We start from the raw sequence: 20,540 nt of genomic DNA, 5'->3' as shown, positions 1-20,540 counted from the left end.
AGGGCTGCTTCCGGCGTCCCTACGGAAGTTGAGGAACGCGGTTCGGTTCCGCGGCAACTGGGCGTTTCGGTTGCTGGTGTCTCGCCGCAGGTAGGGGGATGGAGCGAGTGGACGGTTGGCGCTTGGGGACTCTGGGGGATGTGTCCTATCCCGCGGGAGCCGGGTTTTGGCCCTTTCTCTTCCCTCTGTCCCTGGCCGGCTGAGCTCATCAACAGCCCAGGGGCCATTCCACACCGAGATTCAATCTGCAAACGTCCGTCTGCTTAGGCGCTTTGCTTCTTGTAATATCTTTCATTGTGTTGGGTTATTCAGCCCACCCTGGCTCTCTTAACTGCGGCACTATTGCCGTTTGGAGTCGGAAAATGCTCCATTGTGGTGCTGTCCTGCGCACTGTAAGATGCTGAGCAGCATCCTTGGTTTCCACCCAATCGATGCCAGTAGCACCTCCCTCCCAGTTCTGACAGCGTCCTGACATTGCCACCTGTCCCTGGGAGGCAAAGTCGCCCCTGGTTAAAAACCAGTGAGCTACACTTGGTGTGTGCTGTGAAGAAGATAGGTGAGCTGGGTGCCCAAGATGCTTAAATCTAATTAGAAAAGTCTCTCAAGAAGCAATGCTGAAAACATAGCCAGAGAATTGGCTAAGAACTAAGATGCATTGTGAAAGTGTTACCCGCTTAATTGTGTCCGACTTTTTGCGATCCCATAGGCTGAATTGGGAGAAGGCATTGGCACCCCACTCCAGTACTCTTGCCTGGAAAATCCCATGGACCGAGGAGCCTGGAAGGCTGCAGTCCATGGGGTCACTAAGAGTCGGACACGACTGAGCGACTTCACTTTCACTTTTCACTTTCACACATTGGAGAAGGAAATGGCAACCCACTCCAGTGTTCTTGCCTGGAGAATCCCAGGGACGGTGGAGCCTGATGGGCTGCCGTTTTTGGGGTCGCGCAGAGTTGGACATGACTGAAGCCACTTAGCAGCAGCAGCAGCAGGCTGAATGGCACCCCACTCCAGTACTCTTGCCTGGAAAATCCCATGGACGGAGGAGCTTGGTAGGCTGCAGTCCATGGTGTCGCTAGGAGTCAGACACGACTGAGCGACTTCACTTTCACTTTTCACTTTCACGCATTGGAGAAGGAAATGGCAACCCACTCCAGTGTTCTTGCCTGGAGAATACTAGGGACCGCAGAGCCTGGTGGGCTGCTGTCTATGGGGTCGCACAGAGTCGGACATGACTGAAATGACTTAGCAGCAGCAGCAGACTGTAGCCTACCAGGCTCCTGTGTCCATGGAATTCTCCAGGCAAGAATACTGGGGTGGGTTGCCACTCCCTTCTCCAGGGGATCTTCCCAACCCAGGAATCGAACCAAGGTCTCCTACATTGCAGGTGGATTCTTTACCATTGGAGTCAGAGATGCATTGTAGACCAAGTAAAGATTTTAGAAAAAGTGGTTGGGGGTGGACATAAGTGGGCACATCTCTGAAAACTGACTTCATCAGGGCATTGTTAGGTAGTATTTGGATAGTGGACAAAAAGCAAAGGAGGAAGGGCGAAAATTCTGAAAGGAATAAAAAAATCAGGACCCTTTCAAGAGCAGTGAGGCATCTGGCCTGACTCCAGAGCCCCATGCTGTGGGTATAAGGTATCTAAGGCCTACCTACAAGGACAAAATTGGGCCAGTGTTAGCTTTGTGAGCAGCAATGAAGAGTACAGTGAATTTTCACCCCTAGCTATGAAAGGCTTAAACGATTTAATAGGCATCAAGAGTGACAGGACTTAAATAGGAGGTAGAGACCGTGTAGGTTGGGTTGGGAAATACTTGGAGAAGGAAGGATTTGGGTAGACTTTGAAAGATGGGTAAGGTAAACATATAGAATTAGAGTATTCCAGGCATGAGGAGAGAAATAAGTCTGGACTGGACACAATCAGCTGGAGAGGGAAAAAATAAGTATACCAATTCACTGTAGCTGAGGTAGAACAACGTGGTACTAGGTTTTGGATACTGGTATTTAGTTGGATGAGAAGCACTAAGGCTGTTGAGCAGAATAGTGAGCTGATGAAGAATGTTCTAAGATGTTAGTATGGAGTCATTTCACAAGGCAACCTGATAATTCTTGGTTACTAAGTTCTCAATTATATTCACCCAAATGTCTTTCCAGGTAACTTCAAAGGAGCAGCCCTAGGCTTGGCCTCTGGAACAGTCTGGAATAAATCTGTCTAGTTCAGATTTAGCAAATACTTGGCACTCACATAGGCGCTGCCCTTTCCCACACCCATAGCAGACGTGGTAACTGATCACAGCAATCTTTCCCCCGACCACCCTTAGTCTCAGAATCTTTCTCAGCACTAGTTCCTGGCTATCACTACCAGCTGATAAGAACAAGCTCATGGGGAAAAACCAGTTGGCATCCCTAGTCAAATCCCTTCCCATAGACGGCATCATATTTATAAAGATTGCATCTATTCCACAAAAGGTCTTACCTGCCTCCATTTTAAACATCCTCAGCTCCTTCAGTAGCTTTTGTCTTGTTCCCACGGCATTCCTTAGTCTAAATGCTTCCCTCCTCCCAACACACACAGTTCAGAGTTAATGAATTTTAAAACTGTGATTCCCAGAACTGAGTATCTTCCCCAGAGATGGTATCATGAGGACATCATCTTTTCTTAATGCAGTCTGGAATTGCATTAGCTTTTCTGGCCAGTGTATTGGATTGCTGCCTCTGACTGAGCTGGCAGTAAATGAGAAGCGGTCCCCATAGATGAGCTACTCTAACACTAGGTTTCCCTCTTCCCCTTGTGCTGTTGATTTTTTCAGCCCAAGTATAGAACTTTATTTCGAATTCTTTAAATTCTGTCCTGTTCATGTCACCTATTTCTTCTAGCTGTGGAGGTCTTTTGAATCCTAACTTTAGCCTTCTAATAAATTAGGTGCCTTTAGCACGTTATCTTTGGGTGTGAGAAGTTGGCTTCATCTCAGTTACTGATGCAAACCCCTTGAGCTGCACTAGGTGAAGGTCAACCTCCAAGGCTCCCTAGAGACTCCATGCTGGCCAGTGACATGGAGCATGTGAACGTTCCAGTCAGGCCCCTCCTGTCCCTCCCTCAGCAGAGAACGTGCACACCCTGGGTCCCCAGCACTGCTCTTGCTCTGGGGGTACCCCAGGCTGTCACCCAGGCTACTGGTCTCCCATGAGTTTTTAGGTGGAGAACCACATGACTTCAGAAGGTGACTCACCATCTCCCTAGTTCCCTTTCACAACAGGGAGTGCAGGTCTGGAATGACTTGTTCTTCTAGAACAAGGGAGTAGGAACCCACTCTTTCTAAGGATACACGTTAAAGGACTTAGTTTATCGTAGAAGTTCCCAGCATAGTTAGTGTCTGACCGAAGACAGGCATTTCATACCTGTTTCTGTTGGTGTTTTAATCTCTTCAGCGGTACTCTGACTTCAAGATAAGCCTCTTTGTTTTCTGAAAGTTGGCATAACAGTTACTAACCTCTGAAAGCCTGGCTCTTTCTATTCCTATGATTTCTCAGTGTCCCTGGTCAGTAGTCACACCGTCAGAGTTGTTAACCCAAATGTTTTTTTAACATGCCCATCTTGGGGTTCATAGCCTGCCTAACCTCATGTCTCCCACACTTGCTGTGTGAAAACCATTCTTTGAGAAAACTCAAATTTGACACACCTGTGTCCCGTGTTGTTTACACACCAGGTGCCTCAAATTATTGACCATTCTTCCTTGCTTTTTCCTGATAGTAGCCTGCACGTCTCTTGTTTTTCTGAACATATAGCACACGTTTCAGCTTGTGTGGGGCTTTTGCCCTTCTGACTCAAGCCTCCTGGCTTTCTGGTCCCACGTTATGGCCATTACTAGCTAGTGCCCTACTTCTCACATCTTGTACATGGTCTCTTCAAGAAGTCCGGAACTCCTTGTGTGTTGATTTCTTCACTTCTCTCTCTCTCAAAAGCAGTTCAAGACATTTTAACCACCACAGACAGCTGTTCTTGGCACAGACGGGAGTCTTGGCTCCCCTCTGTTCAGCCAACAAGTCCTGCCCTTGTATAGGAGGGTTTCTTCATCCTATTTTAACAACTGTGGCAGCTTCTCACAAGCGTGCTGTTCGTCACCTGACACTGGCTTCATCAGTCAAAGCCCTGGAGGGCCTCGGCACTAGAACTTTCAGAAGGTTCCCATCCTTGTTGAGGCTAGTTAATCCTGCCTCCCGCCCCCCCCCCCACCTCCTTCCTGCCTTCCCTTTCTTACATTCCAGCACTGTGCCCTCCCCCTGGAGGAGGAAATGGAGTGGAAATACCCACTCCAGTATTCCTGCCTGGAGAATCCCATGGACAGAGAAGCCTGGCGGGCTACAGTCCATGGGGTCGCACAGAGTCGGACACAACTGAGCACACAACGGCACGCCCTCCCCCTGCTCCCTGCAGGTCCGTCCCTCTAGTACCGAGCAGTTTCCTGTTCGAGGCTGTGTTAGGGGTATGAGACCCTAGCTAGAAAACCCAGCTGCTGTTCTCTTCCACTCTTGTCCCTGTACTGCTCTGAGTTGCTCTACCTTGATGCACTATTGGCCCCCCACCCCCCATTTCCATGGGGCTCTGAACCCTGTGACCCATGGAAAATAAGCTCACTCTGTCCTCAGTCTCTTCTACCTCCCTTTTTCTTAAGCCTGCAGGTTTTTTTCAGCTTTGACACGTTCTTAGTTTCCTACTGCCACCATAATGCATTACCACAAATTTACTGGCTTAAAACGACACAAACTTATCATCGTACCATTTTGTAGGGTAGAAGGCCAACGCGGGTCTCACTGGGCGTAAATCCCTTCTGGAAGCTCTCTGGAAGAATCTGTTTCGTCATCCTTTCCAGCTTCTAGGGGCCACCCACATTCCTTGGTTCATGGCTGTTTCCTCCATCTTGAAAACCAGCAAGGTTTCATCTCTGTGGCGATCCACCCACTGCCACGTTTCCCCCCCTCCCAAGAACCCCCAACTCTTTCCTGGGGTTCTATCCTCTTCCACTTTTAAAGACTGGTGATTACACTGGATCCACCTGAATAGCCGGGATCCTTGTCCTACCTGAAGATCAGCTGATGGGCAGCCTTAGTTGCATCACCTTAATGCCCTTTGCCACCTAGATTAATTTTCAGTTTCCCAAGCTTAGGATGTGGGCATCTTGGTGGGGGCCAGGGGACCTTATTCTGGCTGCCACCACACATGCAGAATTGACCCGTTCATCTTCATCCCTATTCCTTCTCTTTGTGATTTCCTTTGTAGTTTCATCACCTTGATATTCTGCTTGACCCCCTCAGCCAGACATTTGGCAACATCCTGAATTCTTCCTGCGGTTCCTCAGTTTCACCCACTGCCAAGCTCTGTAACACCCCCACACCTTAAGACCTTGGAGACACTCGAAGGGCCCCTATTTCAGGTGACAGAAAGACTGCGTAGATGGAGATCATTTCCCTCCTCGCAGAAAGTCCCATCTATCAGACAGCACAGAATTCTAGATCAAGTCTCAGCTCTGCTCGGCCCCGAGTATTAAATGGCTGTAGACGTTGCCTTCCTGGGACAAGGTGGTTATGTGCTTGCTTGCTTGCTGCTTCCTTTTCGTCCACTGCGCCGGTCAGCTTCTCTGCATCCTCTCTTCAAGCCTGTGTGAAATCACGTGACTAGCAGCTCACGTTCTATGTAGCTGACGGGTTTGTGACCACCCCTTTCTTTCTTGCAGTTTCTTGTTTATCCTTATGCTCTTCTTAGGATATGCTTTTCTCCCCAACACGAGTTTCCACATGGGGCTGAGTGGGTTTGGGGGCCAGAGCAGAAGGGTAATCTTCCTTATACATATAGTGTCTTCTGCTGCTGCTTAACATGTATGCAGAGGGAGAAGGATCTTCCTTGAGTATTTTTTTCCCTGCTGCTTCTTAAATGTTTGTGCTGAAGAAAGCAAGCCCTTCCCTTGGCAAACTCCACCTATGAATCCTTTTCCAGCAAGAAGGAATGATGTCATTGTTTGCTCTGTGAAAATTGCAGGCTTCCACCCCCTTCCCTTCACTTGAGCTTGAGGATCATTGCCACTTCTCCTAGTTTTGCAGAACTTTGGTATCATCCCTGCCTTTGTCTTCAGGTTTCATGGCATGGAAGTCCCGCTGAGGCTCAATGAGCCCTGGGTTCTGACACACCTTACTGTTGGCGCCTGGTTAAGCAGGTCCCCGCTCCACAGGGTGCCCTTCCTCTGCACATCTCCGTGTGCCTGTGCTCGTGTCGCTAGAGCTAGACATGAACCTGGCTTTGTCTGATTCAGAAGACCCTGTGCTAAAACAACATACACGAGTCCATTGCCTGTCTGCCCGTCCATCCATCCAGATTGTGATTGTGCTAAAAGTCACAGAATCATTGATTTCTCCCCCAGCACCCCTGTTTTCTCTTTTTATGCCTTTAATAAACCTGTCAACCCTTGTTCCAAGAGTTCTTTATGCCTCAGAATGTCTTCCTTTGGGATTATGATTTCTTCCATCTTTTCTAGAGTACAGCACTGTTTCTTCCTCTCTTTGGAAAGATGTTTGAGGAGGCCTATCACAGGCTCCTTTCTGTGCAGAGTTACATCCTAGCACAGAGCCGTCAGGTGGGAAGAAGACAAGCGCCTCACAGTCTGATGACTACGGCAGTGCTGCACAGTGCTCTGCAGCTGTACATTGTTTCCCACTCAGCGCCCAGGCTCACTGGCCCAGTCCACAGTGAAGCCGGCTTACCCTCCATGGTCCACACTTTCCCATCAGGAGAATGTTGTTTTTATGATGTCATGTTAGAGGTCTTCTAATTTCCCTATGAAAATGTAGTAGTGGATTCTCCAGAACATATCACAAATAAATTGTATCAGTCACAAGCTATGTATCTATAGGAATGGAATGATGTCATTGTTTGCTCTGTGAAAATTGCAGGCTTCCACACCTTTCCCCTCACTGGAGCTTGAGGATTATTGCCACTTCCAGATTTGCAGCACTTTGGTATCATCTTGGTATGGTATCTATCATTTGGTGTCTATCAATCTTGGCATGGAAAGCATGCCACTTTAGGGGCCACCTCCTGTACAATTTAGGTTTAAGTTAAAAATGGAGTTCTTCACTTCCTGGGTTTTTGTATTGAGTACTAAAAATACACATTATTTTCATTTAATTAGGAGCTATATTGAAGACGATGTCTGGAAGCTTCTACTTTGTCATCGTTGGTCACCATGATAATCCAGTTTTTGAAATGGAGTTTTTACCAGCTGGAAAAGCAGAATCCAAAGTGCGTATGAAGCCTTAAAAAAGCCCGTAGCACTTGTGTTGCTGTAATGATACTGGTGTGATGTGACTGTGGGACTGGAAGGGGTCTGGACAGATGAGGTCACTGCGGACCCAGCACAACTACAGGTGGCTTGCTCTGCACTCCTGCAGGTTGAGAGGAGCCAGCCGGGAGTGTCCTCTGCATTGTGTGTGCGTGCTCTAGTTCAGCACACACTTGGCACAGGCTCACAGGATGCCCTGGGTCTCCTTTCCCTGGTTGCCAGTCCCTAGATCACCCGCCAAAGGCAGTGATCATACTGGGTCTGCAGGGGCAGGCACTCTAGCCCTGAAATGCCAAGAAAGCCCCTTCTGTGCCCTCAAATCACCTTTTCCAGCAGGACAGACAGGCTAGAGGTTGAGATAGACCTCGACTCCCATGTCCTCCTGCCACCCCTGGGATGGCAGTTGTCATCGACTTCCCACAGCATCCACTGGCCACGTGGGGCCCTCATGCTCTCCTCCATGGTGACGGCACCCAACTTTCTTGTTGTCAAGAGTGGTTCTGAAAAAACCAGCTTGCTTCAAGAACGTGGTGCCACTCGAGTAAACAGAGCTGTAGGGTCCTGGGATGAGGACCATCTCCCTGTACAAAGCCATATTCCAAGTAAATTGCTGACCATTGCGCTGTGTTTTTCTCAGCCTCCAAAAATAGGCTTTAACGTCCTTTAAGACAGAAACTGATGTTTGAAATTAGTCATGATATGTAATGTCCAATGTAGGACGCTTTTCAACTGTTCAGACCTTGCCACTGAAATATGATAGAAATCCAAGGTATTATTTGAGCAGGTGTTGTTGCTCCGTCATTTGCCCACATTCCCAGGAACACACTGCTCTTTGAAACCTGGATGGGAGGCATCGCTGCAGCAGTAGTTGCTTTGTGTGGTATGCAGCTACTTATAGTTTTTCTCTCATTCCACTGGCCTCGTGTAGGCAAAGCAGTGCCTATAAAAACTGTTGCATTACTTGATCTTAGTTCTTTCTCCTGCTACCACTCACCTTTGTAAACCATTCCTACAGTTTTCTCCTGATCTATCAAGTTTGCTCATAGGTGCAAAGGGAAAGACTGCCATGAGCCAGACACAAAACATATCCATTTCTCTGAGAAATAAATTAAGTTTTGTCCGTGTGCTGGGACTGAAGTATAAACATGCTTTACTTATGTGAGGGATTCCAGGGCACCTGACCACCTTCCTCCAGTCCAGGCACAGCCTCCTCAGCCAGGAAGCTCCATTCGTTTCCCAAAGCTGCAGTCATAGTACCAGACACTGGCCGCCTGAGAGGAGCAGAATCAGATTGTCTCACAGTTGGCAAGCCCAGAAGCCTTGAGATCAAGCCATCAGCAGGGCCAGCCCCGTCCAAAGGTGCTAGGGAAGGCCTGTTCCAGGCCTTTCTCCCAGCTGCTGGCAGTTCGTGCCTTGTGGCAGAACTGCAGTCCCTTGCGGCTTTCTCCCTGCATGTGAGCCTGTCTCCAAATTTCCCCCTTTTTATAAATACGTTAGTCACTGGATTAGGGACCCACTTGCTGCTAGCATGACCTCATGGTAACTAATGACGTCTTCAACAACCCTCTTTCCAAATACGGCCACATTCTGAGGGTTAGGACTGCAGCCCAGGAAATGGGGGAACCTAGGGGTCCTTTGAAAAATTCACTTTGAAAGTAAGCATCTCATGTGCATGAGGCTGCATTCCAGGTTGTGAATTCCCTCCACATTCAGGGCGACAGCCCCGCCTTCTTCAGTTAGGCCTTTTAGGCCCATGAGGAGGACATCTCTAGCTTGACAGGATCACCTTGCGCTGTCAGCACAGGTGACTGCACACAGCTGGTGCCGAGCCGGGTTGGCAGCCCTGGGATCTCCCTGCGCCTCAGAGTAGCCAGTGCCAGGCTGTGTCCCCTGCTCACCAAGCCCCAGCCCCGCCCCCACCCGAGGCTGGTCCCCGCGGCTTTCCTCACCACCTCCCTGGCCTACCTTGTATTTTCCTGTCTTCCTCCTCAAAAGATGTGTACTTCTTGAAAGGAGGATCTGAGTGGAGGGGAGGGGAAGGGGAGAAAAATTGAAAGCAGGATCTACTCTTTGTTTTTTAAAGGAAGTTTCCTTTTTTTTTCCCCCATGCTTAAATGCTCATGCAATCTGATAATTTCCTTCTTGCCAAATTTTTAAAAATCTTTATAGTTTCTTGAACACATTTCATAAGTAATTGGCTATTTCTATTTGAGTTTTAGATACCAGATTAGAAAATAGTGTGAAAACACTGAAGACCTTTAATAGCAGAAAGCTTCCCCCCACTCCCCATGAGCAAGCTGTGTCTAGAATTCCCTGAATGGAAGTGTTAATCTGGTGTCACTCACTGTCACCTAGGACGATCACCGCCATCTGAACCAGTTCATAGCTCACGCTGCCCTCGACCTCGTAGATGAGAACATGTGGCTGTCGAACAATATGTACTTGAAGACGGTGGACAAATTCAATGAATGGTTTGTCTCAGCATTTGTCACTGCTGGTCATATCCTTACCTGTTTAATAAAGAGCTCTAACAAAGGGTTGGGGTGACAAACCAGACCAGCATGAGATCTGGATGCCAGGTTCTGAGTCTGTGGACTGCAAAGTGTTAGGTAAAAAATGGCCATTGATGGTGCTTTTTAATTTTTTTTTAGGGGGAAAAAAACATCTTTTGTTTAACAGATAATTTTAAAGTCTAATCTCATAAAATTAAGGTTTATCTGAACCATATCAAGGGTGATTTTATTTTGTAGTTACTTTCTAACTTAAAAAAGATTATGTTCTCTTCAAGATAAAACTAATGGCACCCCACTCCAGTACTCTTGCCTGGAAAATCCCATGGATGGAGGAGCCTGGTGGGCTACAGTCCATGGGGTCGCTAAGAGTCGGACATGACTGAGTGACTTCACATTCCCTTTTCACTTTCATGCATTGGAGAAGGAAATGGCAACCCACTCCAGTGTTATTGCCTGGAGAATCCCAGGGACGGGGGAGCCTGGTGGGCTGCCGTCTATGGGATCGCACAGAGTTGGACACGACTGAAGTGACTTAGCAGCAGCAACCTAACTCTGAATCCAGTTTATGGGTTTATCTTTTCCATCGCACAATACACTGCATGTGAATCGAAGACTATTTTATCAACTGATCAACTTTTCAGTTTTCATTTCTAAAGATTATACCTTAATTATTTCACATATGAGATTTATTATGCTGCATGATGTCAGGCAAGAAGATGGAATCAAGAACTTCTTTACTGATGTCTATGATTTATACATAAAGGTATGGTATGTTCTGTACCTTGTAAAATCTGATTATAAAAGACATGCCAACTATGACAGGGCACTGGCCTGTAGAGGGAACCCCCTTAGATGCCCAGTTTTCCTCCTTGCTTACCTTCCCCCCAGCAGGACTGTTCCTCACAGCTCCCTCAGCAGGCAGGTCTCTATCAGCAGCTTAACACACATGCAGGACAACTCGTAGTCATTTTTAGATCAGTTTCATTCTTTCCCTTTTGGTGCACATAGTTGATTTTATGAGGGAACCATAACTAGAGACACAGAAGCAGTCTATATAAGGGAAGTTGCTTCATGATTTTATTTCAGACTGTTTCCCATCTGCTTATTAACAAGTAAGTTACAGTGCAATGAATGTAGATCACAAACCGGTAGGAAGTGATTTCATGTATTATCAAAGTCACTCAAGGAGAAAGGGGCCACTTGCATTTCTTGATACTTAATTAGGAAAACTGAAATAGTAATACGATGTGAGTGGTTAAACTGCAGTGCTAACAGTATATTAATAATTTAAATGTTCTTTATTTGCACAAGATTTTTTTGCATATCACATAGTTAACAATCAATATTCCTAGTCAGAAGTAGCAGAGAATATTTAGCCCTCTTATAAAGATGGACACCACCAATCGATTAAGGTATAAAAGTTGGTAACTCCTTTCCTCACTTGTGATTCCATCCAGTACTAATTTTCCCTCACATATATTATGGTTTACTCATTATATCATCTGAGAAACTGATCACTTGCCTTGTGTTAAAGCAGAGTATTAAAAATCTGATTGTTAAAAATTACCACACTTTTAAAAGTAGTGTGGTATTACTTTTTCCTTCAGTCAGAGGATATGGCAGATTTTTAGTGTGTTTTATATAGCCAGAGGCCTTCCACATGAATCAACATCTTGATAGTTGAAAGTGAGTGTAATTGTATTTCACACATAGGGTGGATCCCAGGAGTTGGTTTTGCTTACACAGGTAGTGCTTAGATATGTGCTGCCATGGGTTTTGCCACAGGTACTACCCTGGAACACCAAGACAGAAATTTCCTTAATGGGACATTAACATTTAAGAATGGAACATCTTCACTGAAACTTAAAAATGTGGTCTTTAGACTTTTGTTTTGAATGCCTTTAATTACTTAAAACTTTAAAATATCTTCCTTTTAGAGACCTATGATTTGTCAGCCTTTTTTACTTTGACAAGCTCACCTGAGTACTTTCTTCTCTCCTAGTTTGCAATGAATCCATTTTATGAACCCAATTCTCCTATTCGATCCAGTGCATTTGACAGAAAAGTTCAGTTTCTTGGGAAGAAACACCTTTTAAGCTGAATGCAAAAAAATTCAGAAGTACACAATGTCACTACAGTGGGGTATACTCAGGAATGTGTACATTGTAAGTAATGATTAAATAGCATGGTAAAGTTTTACTGGTAGTCTGTTTATCTAAGCCTAATGAAATTGCTTCTATATTTTAAAAATAGTATATTCAGTTTCTTACAGCTATGAACAGATTGATATTTGCTTGTGAAAACTTATTTATAAAGAGCTCTTTATTGGTAATCTTGAAATGTCTTTATTTTAAAAAATTGAGAATAAGCTTTTGACTTTCCTCATTCAGATAGTTGATCTTGATGAAGCACTCCAGAACCAAATATTAAGATTTGGTAGGCAGACTTAAAACGATAAGCTTCTGCAGTAGGGAATGAAGTTGATAGCACATACTTGGGCTCATCTATAGATCAAGAGATGTTATGAAAACACATAGGCAGTATACATAGCTCCGCCCAAGAAGCCAGAGCAGACTGTGTTGCAGTGCCAAATGCCACAGGCCTGCCCCTATCAGACTAGAAACAGTGATCCTGCTGTAATTCGAGACTCCTGAGCCCAGGTTTGTATAGTGGGAGGCCAGGACCACAGTGACAAGTTATGTTCTTGTTTCCTTTCCATCAGACAATAAACTAAGGATTAAGTGAACCTGTTGATAGATGTACTAGTAGAAGGTTGTAAGGCAGTTTTAGAATTGTAAACAAAGAAAAGCTTGTATCACATTAGCTGTACTCTAGGCTTTTCAGGCTGTATACCTGTATACCTGAACGGGCGGGAGTGGTCTGTTTTTTTACTATAACAGTGTGGGATCTTAATTGTAAACCAGTATATGTCCATTGAAAAGCAAGTAAATGTTCATTGAAAACCAGGTATTTTCTGTGCTGTGAGCACTTGAAGAATTTTGTTCCATTCTGAATGACCTGAGCAAGGAATTCTCAGTTTGGTCTTGTGTCTTTGTGTGAAGCTGCTATCACAGTTTTTTACCCTATTTATTTGATTTCCTAAATAAAGATGTTTGTCCAAGATTATGGAAGCTTAGTATCGATTTTTTTTTTTAGCTGCGCTGTACAGCTTGTGATATCTTAGTTCCCTGACCAGGGATTGAACCTGGACCCTCAACAGTCAAAAGCACCAAGCCCTTGACCATTCAATCACCAGGGAATTCCCAATGTTGAATTTTTAGGTGCTGCTCTCCCCACCACCTCAACCATTTTAGTCCTATCTCCCCTAATGAAAGTCTGCAAACATACATTGTAACTCATTGTACAGAATCCAGATCTCCTCAAACCCGGTGCCAGAGCTTTGGGAGCAGAAAAAGATACTCAGAAATCCAGGAGTAACTCAGCCATGCTCACTGGAGAGACCCACACATGTACTTATCGTATACAGTTTGCTCTACCCTCCCGGAGCATATAAGGCAGAGGGGAGGCAGTGCCCTAGTCAGGAGCTGAGCCGTGTGGTGTTTGATGGTTCCCATCCCCGCTCATCCACAGGACAGCAGTGCCCTGCAAATAGCCTTGTCACCAGGCTCTTGACAGTGAGATGGGAATGAGAGCACAGGCCCTGTGGCAGCAGATCCCTGTGGCTAAGGATCGGCTTTCATATATGCCTGCCTCTGTTAGAGTGTGAAGGCAGATCTAGTGATGGGCATAGGAGTGGGCAGGATCTCAGAGACGGGCTGTGCTGGAAAAGCCTGCTGAAATAGGACAGCTCAAAGGATGGAACCAGGACTCATGTAAGGGGAAGATCAGGGACTGATTATTAGGAAAACGAAAGCAAAAAATGCAAAAGAGCTTGCAAAAAAGAGTAAGTGATGTCACTGCAAGTTCTGGAACACAAGATGAATTGGGGGACATCAGTAGCACCCTGGGCATTGGGCCCACCAAGCACACACAAGTCAGCGTTAAGCCTGTCATCTACACTAGCACTCCCAGTGATCCAAATAAAATGCACAAGCCCGGTTCACTCCTCTTTCACTACCTAGGATGCTTCAGTGGTGCCCACGTTCTCCACCTAAGTAGGGACCGTGGGTCTCCTCCGCCCTGCTACACCCACATCCATCCCCTCTATGGTCAGGACAGTACTTCCTGGTTGACAGTCCACAGTGGTAATTTCTCAGAATCCACGGACTACACCGAGCCTTCTTCCTACCTACTGCTTCCCTGCCCCACCACCCCAAGCTGCTGGCACTGTGAAAGCTTATACAAGGTTTCACAGAAACATGAAATGCCAGGTTTTAACATGTGGACCATCTTCGATATTTTAACTTCAGTTGGGGAGTTTTTCCCAAGGGGGAAGAAAGAGACAAAAACAGTTAAGTATTCACTAACAAATATGCACTTTGCCATCTTCCATGCAGCACACTGTAACCGCTACATCAACTGTCAAATGTACATCTGTCCACCTCCCAAGTTCAGTAGTTTGCCTTTTCCTTAACCTTGCCCTGTCTCAAAGGCTTTATATCCAAAGACAGCACAAAATCCCCCATCGGACCTGTAACCCTGGGGTCCCTGGTCCAGACAGGGACAGCATGCCCCACTTCCCTCCTGCCTGCTCCCTTGGGGCTCTGCAGCTGCTTGCACCCTTCCTGCCACTGCAGTCGCCTGCTTTGCTCCTCAACTCTCACTTTCTCCGTTTCTCATCTTTGTGCAACACCAATCCGAGTGCCTTTTACTTTCTTAAAAGAATCAGACTTTCAGCTACCTTTTGCTGCAGCATGAAGAGCTCTTCCATCAGTGAGTTGTTGCTGTGACAGCCGAAGCTCTTAGTTGGGTCTTGTTCCTCCCCTTCTTGTCCCATTTCAGTTACTGGCCTTGCTCAGGGAGCCTCTGTTCACCAGGTCTTTTAAGTTACACTGTGAAGCTAGATTACTCCCCCTTCCATCAGCCTGTCTTTACACACACAAAAATATGGTCCTTGGATAAAAACTTTTTGCTGCCCAGCTCTAGACCTCTGAAATGCCAACTAACTGGAAAAAAGTTACTGAAAAGATGCTTCAAAGTTTGGGGAAATCACTAAGCTATTAGTTAAACCTATACAAGTATCAAAATTACATTTTGTAAATACCTACACACACACTGTATGTAAGGGGCTGAATTGTGTCCCTCCAAAAATTCATATTCAACAAGCCTAACCGCCAGTCCCTCAGAATGTGACTATATTTGGAGACAGGGCCTTTTAAAAGGTAATTCAAGTTAAAATAAGCTCTTTATATGTAAAATAAACAAGGTCCTACTGTATAATACAGGGAAATCCAATCTCACTAGTAGTATTCTAAGAGGAGGAAATCTGGACACAGAGAGATGGGGTTGAGGAGGTAGGGAAAGAGTTGTATGCAGAGCAAAGGTCCTCTACAAGCCATGATGAGAGGACTCAGGAAAAACTAAACCTGTCAACACCTTGATTGTGGACTTCTAGCCTCCGGAACTATAAAAGAAATCCCCATTGTTTAAACCACCCAGTCCACGTGTTATGGCAGCCCTGGCAAACACAATATTCTTTCCTTATGTACTAAAAATCTACGTGGATATCCAAGAGACTGACACATGGCTGCCGGCACAAGCAGGAAATGGAGACATTGGTTCCTTATGCCTTCTACTTTTCAACCATGTAACTCTATCATCTATTCAAATAATAAACAACAAAAAATGTACTCCTAATATCCGTTGGTGACCAAGGTATAGGAAACGTTAATATCCTACTGCCAGCTAGCTAGCAGTCAAGAAGGGCTTGACTGTGAGACATCCATGTGGCAAATAAATGAGATGGGTCTACTATAATGGAAATACATCCAGACAGATTAAGCGAAAAGGGCACGTCACCAAACAATGGGCAGGCATACTTGGTTTAAAATAACAAAGCAAGTCCCCTAGAGAAAAAAATAAAGGCAATATATAATATACACTAATTTGTTAGTAGTGGATGCCTATTTTTTGAGTGGAGGATGAGTTTGGAGAAGCAGAATTGATTATAAATAATAAAAACTAGAGCTCTCTCTTCATCAACCTGAGAACATAAAGAGATTTAATCTCCCCAAATTTAAAATGTGAAAATGTTTTGCTTACAGCCAAACTGTCTGCTGTGTTAGGAAGTTAAAGACTTTCAAAATCTTAGCTTACTGTAATGATATTCTTTGTCAGTGGTTCCCAAGCTATGGGGCCAGGGAGGGAAGTATCTCAGTCTAGCTGTTCCCAAAACATACTCCCCTGCCACAGGCCCACCCCCACAAAAGCATGTCCCTTGATCACCCACTGCTCTACAGGCCTGGGTGCTGTCTTCACTCACATGCAGCCCAGGCATCAGTGTGCCTCTGCAGGGCAGGATCAGCGTGAAGGACACAGCACTCACAAAAGACCATGATTTGCTTTATCAATAAGTCTGGTCATTGAAGCAGAGTTGACAAAAGATCTCCTTGCGACCAAATCACCACACAGTTCAGTGACACTGGATAAATACATGCCCAAATAAAGAGGTCTTTGTTTACCCTCACACCAAGTACCAACCAGAAGTAGGATTTCCTCCAAAAATGATAAAAGCTGGCTTCTGTGTTGAAGGGGGTGTGGCTCACGTGTGGCATTCACAAATGACAAGTGATTACTCGTGAGATCAATTCTGATACGCAGAGTGAAAAAACGAACATAAAGAGAAAGAAGTAGTAATCAAATCAAATAACCACAGTGCAAATGCATTCAATTTTAATCTTTAATAGCTAACATTATTGCTTTAGGACATGCTTTCCCTGAACCAGGAACAGAATGCTAATTACATAAAAATATACACATAGAAAAAGTAGTTCTCCATATTCCCAGGGAAAAGACAGTAACTTCTAGGATACTTAAGTGTTTTAATTATAAAGTCTTGGTCATTTCACTTATTAGCTCTGTAACATACATATTTAAATTAAACATTATTAGACAGCCGTTACAATGGGTACGTGTCAGGCGCCATTACTGAGTAAATGGATTCTCCCATGAGGGGATGTGTCGCTTCCCCCACCCACTGACAGGCAGCAGCACGGTTAATGGTTGAGTATGTGATGCGTTGCTGCACACGCGTACCCTCTTCTCCGCCCAGAGCCCATCTGCGCATGTGGGTGAGCTGGTCAGGTTGCACTGGCTACCTCTCTAACTTCCACAGCAAGACGAGCTGGGCTTGGGCTTCCGGTGCAGACGGACCGTGTCTGTCTGAATCAAGGGATCCGACCTATCCTCGGTAGCGAGCACTCTTCGAACTGCTTCCTCAAAGGCTGCGGCGACATTCGTGGCATCTTTTGCACTCGTTTCAAAGTAGGGATAGTCGCCGTTGTCCCGGCACCAGGCTTGGGCTTCTTCTGCAGACACTTGCCGCTCGCTGATGTCAACCTTGTTGCCCAGAATCACAAAAGGAAAGCTTTCGGGCTCTTTCACATCTGCGTAATATATGAATTCTTTCTTCCAGTTACTCAAATTCTGGAAGCTCTGAGAATCATCGACACTAAAGGTAAGCAGGCAACAGTCAGAACCTCTGTAGAATGGTGTCCTCAGGCTTCTGAAGCGCTCTTGACCAGCCGTGTCCCAGATCTGCATGGTGACAAAGTGTCCATCCACCTCCAAATCTTTATTTAAAAACTCCACACCTATTGTATGGAAGAGCTGGGCATCAAACTTATTAGTCACATATCTGTTCATTAGAGAACTCTTCCCAACACCACCATCTCCAAGGAGAATGACTTTGAAAAGCGATGATTTTCCTGCCATTATTAATCTCAAGATCTCTGACTGTGGAACCCTGTAAAACAGAAGAGTACCATTACATTCTGTTAGACCTGTACCTAGTTCCACGTGCCTCTCTAAACATCAGTGCTAAGGGAAAGAAAACGCAGGGAATATGTGACAGCAAGAGATGTCACCTATTGAGCTCTGCACCTCGCGCCAGGCACCATCGGACCATCACTCCCGACAACCACTGCTGAGGGCTCGTTCTTCCCCTTCCTCCGGTCACCCTTGACTGAGGCTGGCACTCAAAGCCGAGTCTAACCTCCAAACCATCCTCTCAGCTCACAACAAGCCCTGCCACCATTTGTTAGGCAGCAGGAGACTGAAGTGGGCACATTTCCAGAGCAACTACAAACCGCCCTCTGGTGGCATGGTGCCCGTGTTCACTGATGGCTTTCCTCTCAGGCCAGGGGGCTTCTGGACAATCCCCTCTGTCTCTCTCCCAACACTATCAGCATAGGAGCTGGCAAGCAGGGAACAGGAGACAGAGTTCACTGATCTGGCTGTGAACAGACCAAAGCCAACCACTTGAGTAAAGGACTCTGTTCTCTTCACTGGGGATACTTAGTTCGCTAACATTAACGTCAGCACCAATGGAATTTTTATCATAATATAGTAACCTACCACATTCTACCCATAAGATTCGTTTGGGCAGCTCCAACACTTCTGAACAAATGGGAGCCTGGGCTGTCTGTTACTTGTATTTCGAGGGGGGATGCAATGAACCTTAAACCAAAATGTGGTATGGTGCCCATGCTTTAAGGGGAAGCCCTGGGGAAGGACTAGACTGCCCCGTACACCAGCCTGGGGAAGTGAGGAGGGCAAGGGTGGGGTGGCGTGGCATATGAAGATTCAGACACCTATTTACAGCCTGATGGGAGCATTGTTCTTATTTAAGGCTTCTATTTTAACTCTTTATTATGGAAAATGTCAAACATACACAATTTTGGAATAATGAGAATAATTAATGATACCGCACAGACCCTAAACCTAGTTTTGCCAATTATCAACTTACAGCAAATCCTGTGTGCTCCATAGTGTCCCGTTTTCCCTTCTCCCAAATTATTCTGAATCAAATTATAGCATGTAGTCTGTAAATATTTCAGTATAAAATGGCTTTTAAGATATGAAAATTTGTAAAAGCAGACAATCTTTAGTACCGTCTAACAGTACTCTCTGCAACAAAGGAGACATCCTCCACGTGGACTGTCTGATATGACAGCCACTAGCCACATGTGGCTATTGAGCACTGAACTTGTGCTCAAGTTCAACTTGGGAGAAAGGAAATGAATTTTAAATTTTCTATAATCTTAACTAATTGGAATAGTCACATTTAAAGAGCAAACAGCTGTACTGGATAGCACAGCCCTACAGCAAAAATGGCAATTAACTTTCACATGCAAGCAGATAATGTGAATCCCTCAATGGGTAGGTAGCAAAGGCATGAACAATAACTGTTATATTGACTAGGATGATTCACTGCAGTAGGGACCTCCCTGGAGGTCCAGTGGTTAAGACTCCATGTTTTCACTGCAAGGGGCCCAGGTTCGATCCCTAGTTGGGGATCTAGTAAGATTCCACATGCTGAGCCATGTCACCCAAAAGAAAAAATAAATCATTGCAGTAAACAATCATTATCTGGCAATCTCCTGGTATACACAAGCATGACCCAGTATAACGTAATTGAACACTCCCCATAACCAGCAAGAATTCATCTTCCTACTACATGCTACCACACTATTCTTACAAACATGTAGCAACTTGCCCCTCTTATTGGCTCTCTGAAATTACTTGCTACAGTAATTACTACTATAATCTAAACAATTTAAATTGGTGAGGCAATCAGGGAGCATACTACCTGGAGACTTTTCAACCTCAGCACATGGCTCTGCCCACCGCCCAGGCTAAATTACTGTCAGAAAGGAAACTGAAACTATCTCAAACCCCTTCATTTCCTGACACAGTAACAGTGCACTAAATCGGTTCCTTTGTTTAATTCTTTGGAATCTTGCTTACATGACTTCAACCCAGAAAAAAAGAGTAGCAAAACCAAAAATGCACACCAACTATTCTTACATAGGGAAAGTGAAAGTACTAGTCACTCAGTCCTGTTCGACTGTTTGCGACCCCAAGGACCATATCCCTCCAGGCTCCTCTGTCCATGGGATTCTCCAGGCAAGCATACAGAAGTGGGTTGCCATTTCCTCCTCCATGGGATCTTCCCAGCCCAGAGATCAAACCCGAGTCTCCTGCCACTCCTGCATTTCAGGCGGATTCCAGACAGATTCTTTACCACTGAGCTACTGGGGAAGCATCTGCTAATGCCCCCTCCTTAACATTCTTCAGTGGTCTTCCAGACTCAGGTCTAAGTCCAACTTCTAAGGCAAGACACCTGGTCCTGTTCCCCATTCTCAGCATCAGCCATCCAGAAATGCACTGTCAAGTGGAAGTGAAATTCAGATCCACGGGCTCAGCCCACATATTCACCTTTACCCTGGCCCACGCTGCTCTCCCTGCTGGCGACCCCACCCACTACGTCTAAGTAACCTGGCCCTCAGAACGCTCTGTCATCCCTAACACTGTAAACTTCCCCCAGCAGCCCCTCATTTGAGGACTGTTCCTTTCCCAGGGTTTTCAAGATACATAAACAGGGACGTTTCATGTTGTGTTGTAAGGGTGTAAAAGACGTGCTCAATTCTAGTCTACCATTTACCCCAGGACTCTAGTTAAGTCTCTAGTTAAGTGTCTAGTTTGCTAGACACAAACTTCCACTGCACAGCATCAACTTGTTAGTATCTTTACATCACATTATAAACCAGACTGTGCAATCTAACAGCCT

The 20,540-nt window shown here is 45.5% G+C and overlaps 2 protein-coding genes across 6 annotated transcripts in view; one reads left to right on the top strand and one right to left on the bottom strand.

Moving 5' to 3' along the window:
- The first annotated feature begins 30 nt into the window (after nucleotides 1–30).
- On the top strand, nucleotides 31–12,976 carry TRAPPC2 (trafficking protein particle complex subunit 2). The gene is made up of 5 exons (XM_086386760.1): nucleotides 31–90; nucleotides 7,188–7,297; nucleotides 9,693–9,841; nucleotides 10,532–10,613; nucleotides 11,853–12,976. Exons 2-5 carry the CDS (start codon nucleotides 7,205–7,207, stop codon nucleotides 11,949–11,951), a joined length of 423 nt encoding a protein of 140 aa, XP_086242886.1. The 5' UTR covers nucleotides 31–90; nucleotides 7,188–7,204; the 3' UTR covers nucleotides 11,952–12,976.
- Nucleotides 12,977–16,631: 3,655 nt separating this feature from the next.
- RAB9A (RAB9A, member RAS oncogene family) overlaps nucleotides 16,632–20,540 on the bottom strand; it is a 53,586-nt gene continuing 49,677 nt past the window's right edge. For all 5 annotated transcript variants that reach the window (XM_086386755.1, XM_086386757.1, XM_086386754.1 and 2 more), the window contains one exon: nucleotides 16,632–17,714. In XM_086386755.1, coding sequence (XP_086242881.1) covers nucleotides 17,072–17,683 — 612 coding nt within the window. In that variant the 5' untranslated portion in view covers nucleotides 17,684–17,714 and the 3' untranslated portion in view covers nucleotides 16,632–17,071. The remainder of the gene's footprint in view (nucleotides 17,715–20,540) is intronic.

Source organism: Bos grunniens, chromosome X (assembly GCF_055505025.1).
Source record: "Bos grunniens cultivar Pamir isolate PY7600 chromosome X, Bosgru_T2T1.0, whole genome shotgun sequence".
Lineage (NCBI taxonomy): Eukaryota > Metazoa > Chordata > Mammalia > Artiodactyla > Bovidae > Bos > Bos grunniens.
This window is presented reverse-complemented; position numbering and strand designations above follow the sequence as displayed.

Excerpts from the sequence above, each read along its gene's own strand:
- TRAPPC2 (XM_086386760.1), top strand. The coding sequence starts at position 7,205 with ATGTCTGGAAGCTTCTACTTTGTCATCGTTGGTCACCATGATAATCCA. Across the intron at positions 7,298-9,692 it reads CTGGAAAAGCAGAATCCAAA|GACGATCACCGCCATCTGAA; the intron begins GTGCGTATGAAG and ends ACTGTCACCTAG. Across the intron at positions 10,614-11,852 it reads TCTATGATTTATACATAAAG|TTTGCAATGAATCCATTTTA; the intron begins GTATGGTATGTT and ends CTTCTCTCCTAG.